General features: G+C 38.8%; 1 protein-coding gene across 1 annotated transcript in view; it reads right to left on the reverse strand.

The window, feature by feature from the left end:
• Positions 1–14,225, reverse strand: part of eif2b3 (eukaryotic translation initiation factor 2B, subunit 3 gamma) — a 30,532-nt gene that overhangs the window by 5,796 nt on the left and 10,511 nt on the right. Inside the window, exons 6-10 of the mRNA XM_086172546.1 lie at positions 9,959–10,048; positions 4,404–4,537; positions 4,000–4,190; positions 2,319–2,381; positions 2,088–2,236 (exon numbers count right to left, since the gene is read on the reverse strand). Of these exons, the coding sequence (XP_086028672.1) occupies positions 2,088–2,236; positions 2,319–2,381; positions 4,000–4,190; positions 4,404–4,537; positions 9,959–10,048 (627 nt within the window). The remainder of the gene's footprint in view (positions 1–2,087; positions 2,237–2,318; positions 2,382–3,999; positions 4,191–4,403; positions 4,538–9,958; positions 10,049–14,225) is intronic.

Below are 14,225 nucleotides of genomic sequence, written 5' to 3' on the forward strand. Positions count from 1 at the left end.
CCCACCTGTTTGGAAGTGTCATACATGCATCGACTTAATGATGTGACATTAGCATATATATTAAAGAGCCGCAGCAGATGCAGTGCTCCCACATGTGCATGTTTTAGGACATATCTGGCGTAGTGCTAAGGTCCTACCTGAGGTGGCAGTGCCAACCCACCATGCAAGCTCACATTCAGCCAGACCATCACCATAAAATTCTTGGAGTGGAGACACAGACAGTCTTGTGTGACCTGTGTCAGCTAACCATGCAGGGTGTGTATGTATAAGTGTGTGGGATGGCAGAAGTGTGTGTGTGCTTCAGTAGCTTGGGGAGACCAGTGGTGAACACATGTTGGTCTTGCCCAGGTAGTGACGCACACACACTTGGCCCTCTGTAGCTCACAAACAGACAGGTTTGTATTGGCCCATTTTATTCAGGTGGTTAAGGCTAGAAGGAGAGAGAGAAAGAGGTGTGTGTCTGTGTCTACGTCTGTGTATGTCAGTGCCTACCTAGGAGGTGGTGGTGGTTAGTGATGGGAGATTACAAGATTCAGAGTTTGTAACATTAGTGGAAGAGGGAGAAAGAGAGACCACCAAAGAAGATTCGTAGCTGAAACGCCACTAATTACTAACACCAGGGCTCCTCCTTGCCATGACCACCCCATCCTCCCTCTCTCCAATACACACACACAAACACACACACGTCAACCACCTCCTCCTGTGCCAACCCCCCAGTAAAGTTGACCCTTACTATCCCCCTTCCCAAACACGCAGCGCTTTGTCAACAAGCTCTGGTCAGCTCCAAACAAAGAAAGCAGAAATGCGAGGGGTTTCTACGACATGGCCGGGGTCTGCTAATCCCCTCATACTGGCTCTTTCTTTCCCTCTTTCTCCTTCCTTCTTATGTCCTCAAAGAAAGAAAAGAAAGAATTGCAATTTCTTTCTTGCATGCTAGCTTGCTTTCCCCTCACTTCTTTCTTCCCTTCTACCATCTCTCTTGTTCTTTCATGCTTTTGTGCATGCGCCTACACAGGCATGATGAGGGTCCCCGTGCTGGCAGGTTGGGGTTCCTGAAAGGCTTAAGAAGAGATGGAAAGCGACGGAGGGAGAGAGGAGAGAGATGGTGTTGAGGCCTTGATGGAAAGAAAAGAGAGGGAGGAGTAAGAAATTGACATAAAAGAAAAGGAGCCTTTGAATGAGTGCATTAAGATCCGGACTTGAGGCCAAGATGAGTCTCTTTCCACCAGGATTTCTGGCTGAGAGACTGAGCAAATCAATCTACATGTTAATTCTACAGTAGCTACTGCTTCTTTCTATACAAGTCCTCCTTTGTTGCAGTAAAGCATTCAAGATTGACCACTTAAACCCCTGGCTGATCGTTAGGACTCACAAATCAGAAAGTAAGGCCAGCCATTCTGGGTTTCCTTGGTGACGTGAATCAAATCAAAATATTTGCAATTTAGGTGCACTGGCATGATTTTACTCAACAAATATGAAACTGTCATTCTCTCCAAGGTTTTTTTTTTAAATTAATTTTCAGTTTAGGGCTTTTGCAGTGAAATATATGGTTGAAATATATGGTTTCAATGCAATGATGGCTCTGGATGGAATATGTCTCCCATTTGAAAAAAATGTTGCAAGAAATGTATAATGTTAGGAATCTCCATAACTGTCAACTGCAAATATGCCGGAAATAACTGAAGGTCAACTGATAATTTGATGTCACACCTCCCATTAACAAAGCATCTGCTTTACCATGCCCAAAACTTAGCAAAAAAAGGCATACAAAAAATTGCAAAAATGACAATTGAAGACAGGACATGTCTGTTACCACATTTTGGTCATACATATCTTAAAAATATCCAGTCAGTTTTGAGTACTAATTGTGATTGTGATTACATAAAAACAAGTCACCCCAAAAACACAGTAACGTGGATTGAATTTGCAGTAAGGAGTGTGGTGAGGCCATATTCAAAACCGTGACTTCAAGGTGAAAGTACTTTTCACTAAAACTATACAATTACAAAAGCACTTTCAGGTTAAAGGCATCACTGAGTGTGTATAGGTGTGTGTGTGTGTGTGTGTGTGTGTGTGTGTGTCCTCACCCCTCCTCTATGGTCACACCATGCATGATGATAGAGTTGGTAACTTTGACTTTTTCTTTTACAATTGTTGAGTTTCCAATTGAAGACCTCTTTATTGAAGTTTTATCAGCTACTTGGCATTGTGCTCCAATGACACTGTCTGATCCTATCTGAAGGGAGATACACAGAAGAACACCAGTGAGTATTTCAATTTTCTGACATTTGCAGTACTGTTGTCAGTAATACGCCCACCTGACACCTCTCTGAAACAACAGCAGACGGGTGGACAGCAGAGTCCTCAAGCAGTTTTGGAGCCTTGTGAGAAAAAACATGACATCAAATACGTGAGAAAAATATAACAAATTGAAATACAATAATAAGTGGTGTAATAATGTACTATTGTCAAATCATATCATTGTTGAAAATATATTGTAAATTGATTCATACCAGCTACATCAATAACACAAATATCATCTATCATACTGTGCAAAATCCCCCTTACCTCTAAAGCTTTAAAAACATAATCATCAAAGGAATACACACTGCAAATATATGCATCCTCATTAGAGAGGCAAACTTTTCAAAATTGTACCTTTTGGTTATTGATATTGTAAAAGTAAGTAGGATGAAAACCGACAGCAAGTAACAGATTAATATTATCCATATTTATCAGACCAGAGTTCCCACTCTTTTCATGAAATTATTTTTCCGGACACACTAACACATTACTCCACCCCACTATGCTTAAGGGTTCAAAGCAGTCAATTGCTATCCAATGATTGGTTACCAAATACATTTTACTTTAACCTGCAAAATAAAAGGGAAAAAATGAAATAAATGTGAAAAATTTAACCAAACTTGGAAAATTCAAGTGTACCCCTGGTAACTGCAGTTTCAGTGTCTCCAAGTTGCTACTCAAATGAAATCAGACTGTTTCAGCTTTCACTGCACAAGAACATGATACATTGATTGTCGGTTACTGTCAAAGCTGTCCATTTAAGACAACAGGTATGCGTGCATAAACTTTTAACCAGTTTGTGTTAACTCAAAAAGGCAGAGAGAAGCAAAGGAAGGAGGTGACAGACTTAAGTTTATCAGGATATTTTACACATGATAATAATAATAATAATAATGATGTAGCCTTTATAAATCCCATGGGGAAATTTGCACTCCACAATGAACCGATCATGGATGAGCCATGAGCAGGAGGCTGCTGTCCACCAGCGCCAGGGGAGCAGTTGGGGGCTCAGTGTCTTGCTCAACAACACTTCGACACACGAGGAGTCGGGGATCTGACGAGGAATGTTCAGTTCCAAAGAAGATTGCGCTACGTCCTGTGCCACGCCTCCCTTTTTTCAAAATAATTTTAAATGTATTTAACTTTTTTTTTTTATATAATTAAAAAAAAAAATTCTTTCCCGGTTTTCCATGTCTGGAAAATTGATCAACCTTTATCCAGGTTTTACAGATGGCGTAGGAACCCCTAAAACACAAGCAGGTATTTTTATTGTTATCTTGATATTGTCAAGGAAATTAAGCTGAAGCTGTCTCGCCAACCCAATTGTGGGTTGATATTATTTGAATATGAGAACCTCTCATCAAATCTGATTGATTCCTTGCATCACAGATTCCTACTGGGAAGAAGCTACTGATGCTATATTACCTAAGTCATAAACTTTGTTCATTAATGCTTTTTAATGAAAATTCTGTTATAAATAAGGTGCCAGTAAGAGTGTTGTCATCAAAATATCTTTGCAGCAAATATTCCTTGGCTATAATGGGTACAAATCACAGTTTAAAATTAGTATATTAGTCCTGTTAATTTCAAGATAATAGATTTCCTTAACTTTATGGGTTTATTAATCAAAGACTGTTAGAAATGTCTCTAATGCAGTTAAAAAAGAAAATTATTAACAACAACTCTTGGACTCACCAGTCTGTTTGCCTCTATGTAAGCAGCTAGTGTGTTGACGCGGTAGCAAAGTCCCTCGTCCATGATGTGAACGTAGCAGCGAAGCTTTCCTCCGTGGTAAGCCTCATTCATGTCTCCACGATGGTCATTCCAACAAGAGCGCTCCTTAGCCAGCTGGAGGAGAGGTTCATCCCGCACAGAGATAAGAAGCTCTGGACACAAGTGTATATGATGTTTTTGTGTTTAGTTGTAATATTTGTCAGTCCTAATTCACACCTTTGCTAAACAGCTATGGTGATTAAGTTGTTCAACATTTTTTTCCTCCAATTCATAAATTGGCAAAAAAAACAGAAAACAAAACAAACAAACAAAAAGAAAAAAAATAGATCACCAAATGTGTGATATGGTATGTCTTAAAGACTGACCGTGGTTGGTCGGGTCAGCCTTATTCTGGTTCTGATCGCTTGTGTCATCTTTGATTTTCTGACTGTAGGCTGTTTTGGAAAACTGCTTACGCACCAAATATGGAACCAACTCACCACGGATTGATGAGATAGACCTGCAGAAAAAGAGAAGTTACATCAAAGATTTAATGGACAACAAATGCAAGCATTACAAACTACACAATATTTGCTAGGAAGCCGCTGACCCGAATATAATTTTCACTATTACTACAATGATGGAGACAGGATGATTGTGAAGGAAATTGTAAATAAACAAGTAACTCAATATGTGATCAAAAAGTCTTGTGAGAGCACACAAGAGTTTATGGATCAGTTAGATGCTTTGAATCCAAATTACAGAAAAGACAGAGCATATGGTAGAACCATTACTGTGACCTCATAATGATTTTACTTTAAAATTGTTACCACATTCAGTGTCTTTAACTTGTAATGTCATTGGAAAATGCTCAGCTACCATTCATACTGGATTCATGTATCAGGAGAGTGGAAATGCTTAGCTTGTGCCAGAAAACCTGACAAAGCCGATCAGTTTATTTAGCACATTTAAGTTCAAATACTGCCCCTTATCAAGTCAACAAGATGTGACTTCCCTCTTAGTTCTTTTGAAAGGGGTAAAACAGCAGAATAATGCGATGAGTAAAAATTTGCACTATGTAAATGTATCTGTATCTTATAACTGTAATTAGTTAATGTTTCTGTGGTTAAAAGATAAGTATTTAGACTATTATCACATCCAGAAATAATTCATTACAGAAAAACAGGGGTAAATGATGATGATGCAGATGTTTGATTGAAATAGTTTCAAAAAGGCAAAGTAATGAAAGCAAGGGCTTTGGTGTTGGATGACAACTCTGAAAATAAATTGCAGATTAAGCCGATTCATGCTTTCAACTTTCTCTCCCCACATAAAAGTGGCGGTCATGTCCCCATTTTTATTTCAGGTTGTTTTTTTTTTTTTACACTGTCTTGCGAAAACAGTTCCGATCCACCAACCCTGCACCCCCTTTCCCTTGCCCTCTCTTACATTCTTTAAAAGGGAGATTAGAATTTACATCTGAATAACAGGAGAAAAACAACAGTTACTGTGTCCATTTCTTCCTTGAGCAAGAAAGAATGAGATAGCATGAAGCAAAGCTGAAACAGAATTAAATAAGAAGATATGAAAAAAGGGCACAGGAAAGCCATGACATACAAACTACAGAGAGGGTTCTCATAATTTATGCCATATTTGGCAGATTAGAATTTGCTGAAAAGGGTGCAAGAATCCAGATTGAATTAACCAAGTGTGAATCGGGAATGGATATCTGTGAAACTGTTTATTTTTCATTTCTTTTTCAAAGCTGGCACACAAGTGAAAGAAACTGTTTTTTTGGCTTTGGAGTTTATTAATGGTGTGTTTTTTGGACTAGTCAATGTTTTAGTCATACATGGAGCTTACTTTATGGTTAACTTCCAAACTCACCTAGAGCTGTTTCGTTTTTCTTATTTTTCCAATGTTCTTGGCAGTTATTCAGTAGGTTTTTTTTCCCTAAATATTGTACATTATGTACAATGCAACATTCCAACAGCATCCAGACTTAATTTGGAAATTTGCTGCACCACCTGAATAATATGAGAGAATTAATTGAGATTTCTGATCATCCACAAGGAGTATTAGTTGAAAATAAAGTAAGTGGAATACTTGTTGGCAGATAAAGGTGAAATTTGATATATTAAGGCATAGACCTGATGGTGATTGTATGAACCATCATTGTTGGATAACTCATTCACATCTGCTAGTTCTTTATGAATGTTAGTATCTTAATAATAATAGTAATATAAATCATTATTAATAGTGATTTTTTTTAGTAGCACATCAGTAGTAATAGTACAATGGAGCCTCAGGGGAACACGGGCCAGTGTCTCCCGGAACAAGGTCCCAAACCCGGGGTAAAGGCAGAGGATATGCCAGAAAGGGCATACGGTGTAAAACTTGTGCCGAAACCAAATATGTGAATCAAACCTAAAAATCTCGTACTAGATCGGTCAAGGCCTAGGTTAACAACAGCCACCATTGGTGGCGATAACCTAGAGGGTACCAGTGGAAATTGGGCTACTTTGGGTCAAAGAAGGAGAAGAGAAAAGCATGTGCGTAACTTTGAATATTGGGACTATGACAGGAAAAGGTAGAGTTGGTGGACATGATGCTGAGAAGGAAGGTGGATTTACTGTGTGTCCAGGAGACCAGGTGGAAAGGTAGTAAGGCTAGAAGCTTAGGGCTTAGGAGCAAGCTTTAAGTTGTACTATCATGGTACTGACAGGAAGAGAACTGGAGTAGGAGTTATCTTGAAGGGGGAGTTTGTTGGGAATGTTCTGGAGGTGAAAAGAATGGCTGATAGACTTATGAGTCTGAAACTGGAAAATGAAGGTGTGATGCTCAATGTTTTGACTATGACTATGCCCCGCAGGTGGGATGTGAGTTAGTGGAGAAGGAGAAAATCTAGAATGAGTTAGATGAAGTGATGCCGAATATCCCCAGAGATGAGAGAGTGATAATTGGTGCAGACTTCAATGGACATGTGGGTACAGGCAATGGAGGTGATGAAAAAGTGATGGGCAGGTTTGGTATCAAGGATAGGAATGTGGAGGAACAGATGGTGGTAAACTTTGTGAAAAAGGATGGAAATGGCTGTAGTGAACACTTTTTTTCCAGAAAAGACAGGAACAAAGGGTAACTTGTAATTGGGGCGGTAGGACAACACAGGTAGACTACATCTAGATCAGTGACGGCAAAGTAGGTGGTAGGTGAGCGCGTCGCCAGACAGTATAGGTTGGTGGTTTGTCGGATGACTCTGGTGACAAGGATGATCGAGAGAACAAAGGCAGAGCAGAAGACAAAGTGGTGGAAGCTGAAAAGGGAGAAGTGTTGTATGGTTTTCAGGGAGGAGTTAAGAAAGGCTCTGGGTGGTCAGGGAGAGCTTCCAGATGACTGGACAACTACAGCTAATGTGATCAGGGAGACAGGTAGGAGAGGACTTGGTGTGTTGTCTGGATTGAAAGTAGATAAGGAGACTTGGTGGTGGAATGAGGAAGCGCAGGATATACAGAGAAAGTGGTTATCAAAGAAGTAGGATACTGAGAGGACTGAAGAGAACAGACAGGAGTACAGGAAGATACAGAATAAGGTAAAGATAGAGGTAGCAGAGGCAAAACAAAGGGCATACTATGACTTGTATGCTTGGCTGGACAGTAAGGAGGGAGAGAATGACTTTATACAGAGTGATGAAACAGAGCAATGGAGATGGAAAGGGTGTACAACAGTCCCAGGTGATTAAGGATAGAGAGGGAAATGTATTGACAGATGCTAGTGTATTGACAGATGCTAGTCTAGATGCGAGTGATGGGAAGAATAATTTGAAGAGCTGATGAATGAGGAAAATGTAAGAGAAGGAGGTAGAAGAGGTGGCTATTGTAGACCACAAAGTAGTAGAGATTAGTAAAAGTGAATGAGAAAGGCATTGAAGGGGATGAAGAGTGTAAAGGCAGTTGGTCCTGATGATATACCTGTGGAGGTATGGAAGTGTCTAGGAGAGGTAGCGGTAGAGCTTCTGGCTGGATTATTCAACAGGCTCTTAGAGAGTGAGAATATCCCTGAGGAATGGAGCAGTATCATGGTGCCATTTTTTAGAACAAGGGGGATGTGCAGAATTGTGGTAACTATAGAGGGATAAAGTTGATGAGCCATACAATGAAGTTATGGGAAAGAGTAGTGGAAAATAGACTGAGAGCAGAAGTCAGCATTTGTGAGCAGCAGTATGGCTTCATGCCTAGAAAGAGTACAACAGATGCAGTTTTTGCTTTGAGAATGCTAATAGAGAAGTAAAGAGAAGGCCAGAGGGAGCTGCACTGAACTTTTGTGGACCTAGAAAAAGACAGGAGGCAAAGCTGGAGGTCTCAGAGATGTAGATGTTGAGGTTCTCTTTGGGAGTGAAGAGGATGGATAGGATCAGGAATGAGTCCATCAGAGGGACAGCACATGTTAGATGTTTTGGAGAGGTGGTCAGATAAGCCAGATTGAGATGGTTGAGTCATGTACAGAGAAGGGATAGTGAATATAATGGTAGACAGATGCTGGAATTGGAGCTGCCAGGTCGGAGGTCTAGAGGAGGACCAAAGAGAAGATTTTTGGTCGTAGTGAGAGAGGATATGAAGTTAGTTGGTGTGAGAGAGGAGGATACAGAGAATAGGGTTAGATGGAGAAGGTTGATTTGCTGTGGCTACACCTGAAGGGAAAAGCTGAAGGGACAAGAAGATCAGTAGTGGTAGTTTATCATTATACTACCATTGTGCCAAGACAACAGGATCACTGGTGCAGCTGTATTTCAAATGGCATAGACCTTTATGCTTGTTTACCTTTTCCCCCCCAAAATCTACACAATATACACTGATTAATTAATGAAGGGATTTAGGATACATAGATATATACATTTGAAAAGTGTGTAGCACAACAGCCAAACATTTGGCTTCCAAAGTAGCAGGAGTCATTGAGCCACCCATGCCTGAATGAAAACTCTCTGTGGGGAACCTGCATGCTCTTTCTTGAGAAGCCATATTCAAAACAGATAGTAGCTTGCCAACTCTCCCTTTTTTTTGTTCACCAGATGACTTTTGAATATGGTTTAAAAACAACAAATGAATAACTAGTAAATTTGTGAACTAAAGAAAGACAGAGTTTCTGTAATAAGCCATGTTTTTTCATTTAGCATTAGAATGGACATTATGGAAGAATGGTCAAACTACACTCCTTTGAGCACAACAGGCAACATTTTCTGAAAGTGGCATCCATATATGCTTATACAAGAAATACTAATTATTTTGCAAAAAAAAAAAAAGCAATAACAAACCAAAACCAAAAAAACATGAGCTAATGTTAAAAACATTAATATGAACATAATGAAAAGCATTTGAATTTGTGTTCCATGTTAAATAGTTTAGGAAGGACAAATATCAAGAATACATGGCTGTACTAACTTAGAATGAGTGGAAGAGTGCAAAACTGTGAGGTTCACGCTGATTTACGCTAAAATCTCCAATTAAAACTTAAATCCCTAACTGGACACAATCTTTATGCCATGATTTAGAGGACAGACCTGCTGTTTGGGTTGGTCAAGCCACACATGTAGCGCTTGGGCAGCTACAGTGACAATGCTTCACTTCAGAGGGTAAAGGCCTAACTGCCTGCCTCAGTGACACATTGTAAAACAAATTAACACCTTACTGGAATACCCTGCCAACAGGACCTTTCAAAGCCTTACACACCATGTAACCCAGTTTAACATTTGCTACAGATTAAGCCGTGAATTTGAGTTTGTGTATGTGAAATGCATGCGTTAACTTGCATGTTTACATACAAACCTTTGGGTTGGCAGTGATATTGTAAATTCCTCCAAGCTTTTAAATTTTTTTTTTTTTTCCAATCCTTGCATTGTCTGGATAATAGTCCCATTGTATGCCAAAAAAGGAAATATTTTACTCACTTATTTTCAGCTAGGAAGTCAACTACAGCTTTTTTCAGGCAATAGAGGTGAGCATCTTCGAGGCCAGTTCGAATGTGCATTCGGGGATGTCTGAAGACAACAGAGACACAAAAAGAAACTACATTAAATCATAGTTTATACCCTTGAACCCATAGTTAATACATTTATCCCATTATTAAACATTAAAACAAGTATATCTTTGTTTCAAGTGACAGCTGGCAGACAAGAACCTGTGGTCAGAAACTTCAAATGGTTTCAAATGACCTGCGTCTTTGCATTCTACTCGTTGCTGGTCTTCAGTAACATTAAAAAAATGATAAAAACATCCTAGGATAAGATTAAATTATATGACTGACTTGGCAACTTTATTTTGTCAAAATAATTTTGCTGGTCATTATCTATGCATACACTAAAACTGTTCTCAGTTTTGCAGCACTTGATGAAATCAGAGCAGACAGTGCTGTACTTAATCGTCCAGGATTCGTTTTGCAACCTAAATCACTTTGTCAGTCATTAAACACCTGTGACCCATATCCATTTCCACCCATTCATAATAATACGTTAACTCTTCCCCCACTATGTTTGCCATGGGATGTGGAACTCTTCAGATGATTAGCTGTTCCTTTCCTTTCCTTTTCCAGTCTGTTCGTATCATTCAGATACAAATTGGTCTCATGGTAAGTTGTTCTCGCCAAAGAATTCCTAAATGTAAACTGTAGTTTGTGCCTTATTGTATGCACTCAGATGATCATGCACCTTGACAACAATGTGATCCCCTCTTGCAGTACTTGAGTTCACAAATGTGCCAATAGGGTGTTTCTTTACCAATTAGAAAGTTGTTAATCATCTACTTCAATATCTTCTTTCAAAGAATGAGCTTACTGATTTTACCTAATGGTATTCTTATCCCCACTCCATCAAAAAGTTTTTTGTCTTTGAGTCTGGAATACAATTACTTTTGATTCTGTGATCACAACTCAATCAAAATAACTAAATCCTCAAATACTTATGAACCTAGCAAACTGCATCTTCCTTATTCCACAGACGCTGCTAATATGACTTTCTATTTTCAAATGAGCAGCCAAATTTGTATTTATATAAATCCTATCAGATTGACTCAATGAAGCAGGGTTTGCTTTAAAATCAGGGACACTCTGGTTCCCAGACCAGCCCATGGGAAATTCACTTTCAGAAAATAAACTACTCTAACAGTTCAGTAGAGAGGTTGTAGACAGCAAGTTGTTTGTCTGCAGAACAGACCTTGGAGCTAAATACAGTATGGGAGCAAAGATTTGACAATGCTGGAGTCCCAAGCTGTAAGTCCTGCTGAGTCCACGTGAGGGGTATAATGAGTGTGAGCGGGCAAACTTTCATGCTCTGCTGCATTAAACTGACTGACTATCTAAAGATGGTATGGAATGTGTAAAGATTTGTCACAGCGATATCTGTAGCAAATATTACCAGTTCATTGAGAGACCTTCTGATGACTGACTGAATTCCTAATACTTTATTCATGACAGGACATCTTCAGACCTGTGTGACAGATCTGACTTGTGAAACAGATGATGATGATGATGATTTTAAAGGAATTTTCAAATTTTGCTATGTGTAAAAAGAATAATTTAATGAATAGCATACTTCCCAACATAGCAGTAAGTACGCAAAATAAAAGAGGGTCCTGACATTTACAATGAACCACACAAGGCTGAATTAACATGCATGGGAATGTTTTCAAAGATTCAATAATTTCTTTTGGAGGAGAATCAGTTTGGCTGGTCAATTCAATAATTAAATGACACGATGTTGAATTTAATTTTAAAACATGTTAAAATATAGTATTTTCCAAACTGGAACATAAAAGCACACAAACAGCTATAGGGTCATCTAAAAGCCAGAATAATGCCATGCATGTTAATTTTCTATTGTTTTCATCAATGACCATAAGTGTGAACACAAAGTTTTTGAGAAAGTCATTAGACAGCTGTGAGTTAGATTGGTTAATGATGACTGGGGCTTTGCATAGTCATATAAACACACCCTGATAAGGACATATATACTCACCAATTAACAGTAGCCAGAGATTCAGCATGTGACATTTATGAAGCGAGAACCAAAGAAAGCCATGTCATCCTTGAGGTTTCAATAAACAAATCAAACCTCACCCATTTATCCTCTGACTGCCTATCCACCTCTTCCTCTTCCCTTTCATTTATTAGATAGTAAAAACTACAGGGTGCTTTGTTTTTGAAAAGGCCATGCCAGACCATGCTTGCCAATTTACCACAAGTTATTCCATTAATGCTTGACTTGTTTTTGTAAAAACAAATTACAGGTATTTTGTTCGGAGAGGGAGGAAATCTATTTATTTGAAAGGACAAAAACTTGGGTTTTCTGTAGTTATTCTGGAGTCGATGTTTACAAATATAAAAATCAAGAATGGGGTTTTCTTAAAGGAGCAGACATGTACTGAAATTACAAGAATGAACTCCAACCCGAGCTTCAAATACACACTAGGATCTATTCAAAGCATATTACAATATTCACATCTGAATGAATATCATAAAAAAACTTTGCTCTAGAGTTTAGTAACAAGTGTTTATAAGAAACCAAACCTCAGTCACAGTGGATTGAGATTTTGTTCACCATGTTAAAAATATATAGTGTTATATAGTAAAAATGAAGTGCATGTACAAATGTGTAGTGACCACAGGAGACATAGAATATTGTTACCTTTGCAAAGCCTACTGATAAAATGAAGAACCTCTGCTGCCTACACCAAATACTGTTCCTGAGATATACAAAATACTGGTACTAAGACATCAAATACTAATTGTGACACACTGTATAAACAAGTAAGGCAGCCTTCCACCTTCCACTAGGTTCCACACTAGTGGAACCAGTGCAGAGACTAATAATGGCAGTGCCAACTTCTCCTTTTCAGCTTTTCCCTTCAGGGGTCACCACAACAAATCGAATTAACCTTCTCCATCTAACCCTATTCTCTGTATCCTCCTCTCACACCAACTAACTTCATATCCTCACTTACTATGTCCATAAATCTTCTCTTTGGTCTTCCTCTAGACCTCTGGCCTGGCAGCTCCAATTCCAGCATCCGTCTACCAATATATTCACCATCCCTCCTCTGTACATGACCCAACCATCCAGTCTGGCTTATCTGACCACCTCTCCAAAACATCTAACATGTGCTGTCCCTCTGATGGATTCATTCCTGATCCTACCCATCCTCTTCACTCCCAAAGAGAGCTTCAACATCTACATCTCTGCAAGGTCCAGCTCTGCTTCCTGTTTTTTTGTGTCATTGTCACTGTTTCTAGACCATACAGCAACACTGGTCTCACCAAGTAAACACTGTAAATTGAACTGTAACCGAAAAAAATACTTTTGTCTGCATGTGGGTACTCGGAATTTTTCTGTGGGTTAAAGGTGGACTTATGAGGACTCCTTGCATGTGACACCACTGTCTGTCATCATGATAGAAAGATGAGGGCAATTGGGCTTGAGCACATGGAACTTAAGAAAGGGCCAGAGTAGAAGCTGGTACCCTTATAGTGGAGGATGGAAGCAACCCGAGTAGTTCATGCTTTTCTTTCTCAACAGGGTTCGTTTCTCTTTCAAAAGGAATTTTTCCTTGATATCTAAGCAGCAGCTGAAATGTAAAAATGGCGGGTTCTGATGCAGACTTTATAATAGGTAATGCTGCAAAACTCTATTTACTGCCCAGATTCCAGATCCAGATTAAATTATGTTAAATGCTTTCATATAATGTTTGAAACAAAGTTTCACTTATATGTTTCAATATGATAATTCTGTCACTTGTGAAATCAAAACACAAAGCATAGGACAACCAGTATTTTGTGCATCTCTGCCATTGGGCAAAACCATGAACTTCTAATAGTGTTCAATATTAGTTTATTAAGGACTCAAAGATACACAAAAATAGACAGTTGTGCCATAGCATTTGCCTTCACCAAAATAAAACAGTCAATGAATAGTTTTTCTCCAGAACACTGGAATTGACCTGAAGTCCCCCTAAAAAGCATATCAAGCCAGAATTATTCAAACCCTGATGTGGATATTGACCATTAAATAACTATATGCTGGAGACATTGGTTGGTATAGTATAAGAGGGTATAGTGAAAGATTTAGTTAGAACTAATCTCTACAGAACAGAAGTTATGCACTGCAGGACACATGTTAATATTAAATTTTCAACTATAAATAAAGAACAAAACAGAACCACTCCAAT

Source organism: Fistularia commersonii, chromosome 25 (genome assembly GCF_037954325.1).
Source record: "Fistularia commersonii isolate RoL2024-O1a breed Wild chromosome 25, RoL_Fcom_v1.0, whole genome shotgun sequence".
NCBI classification, from domain to species: Eukaryota; Metazoa; Chordata; class Actinopteri; order Syngnathiformes; family Fistulariidae; genus Fistularia; species Fistularia commersonii.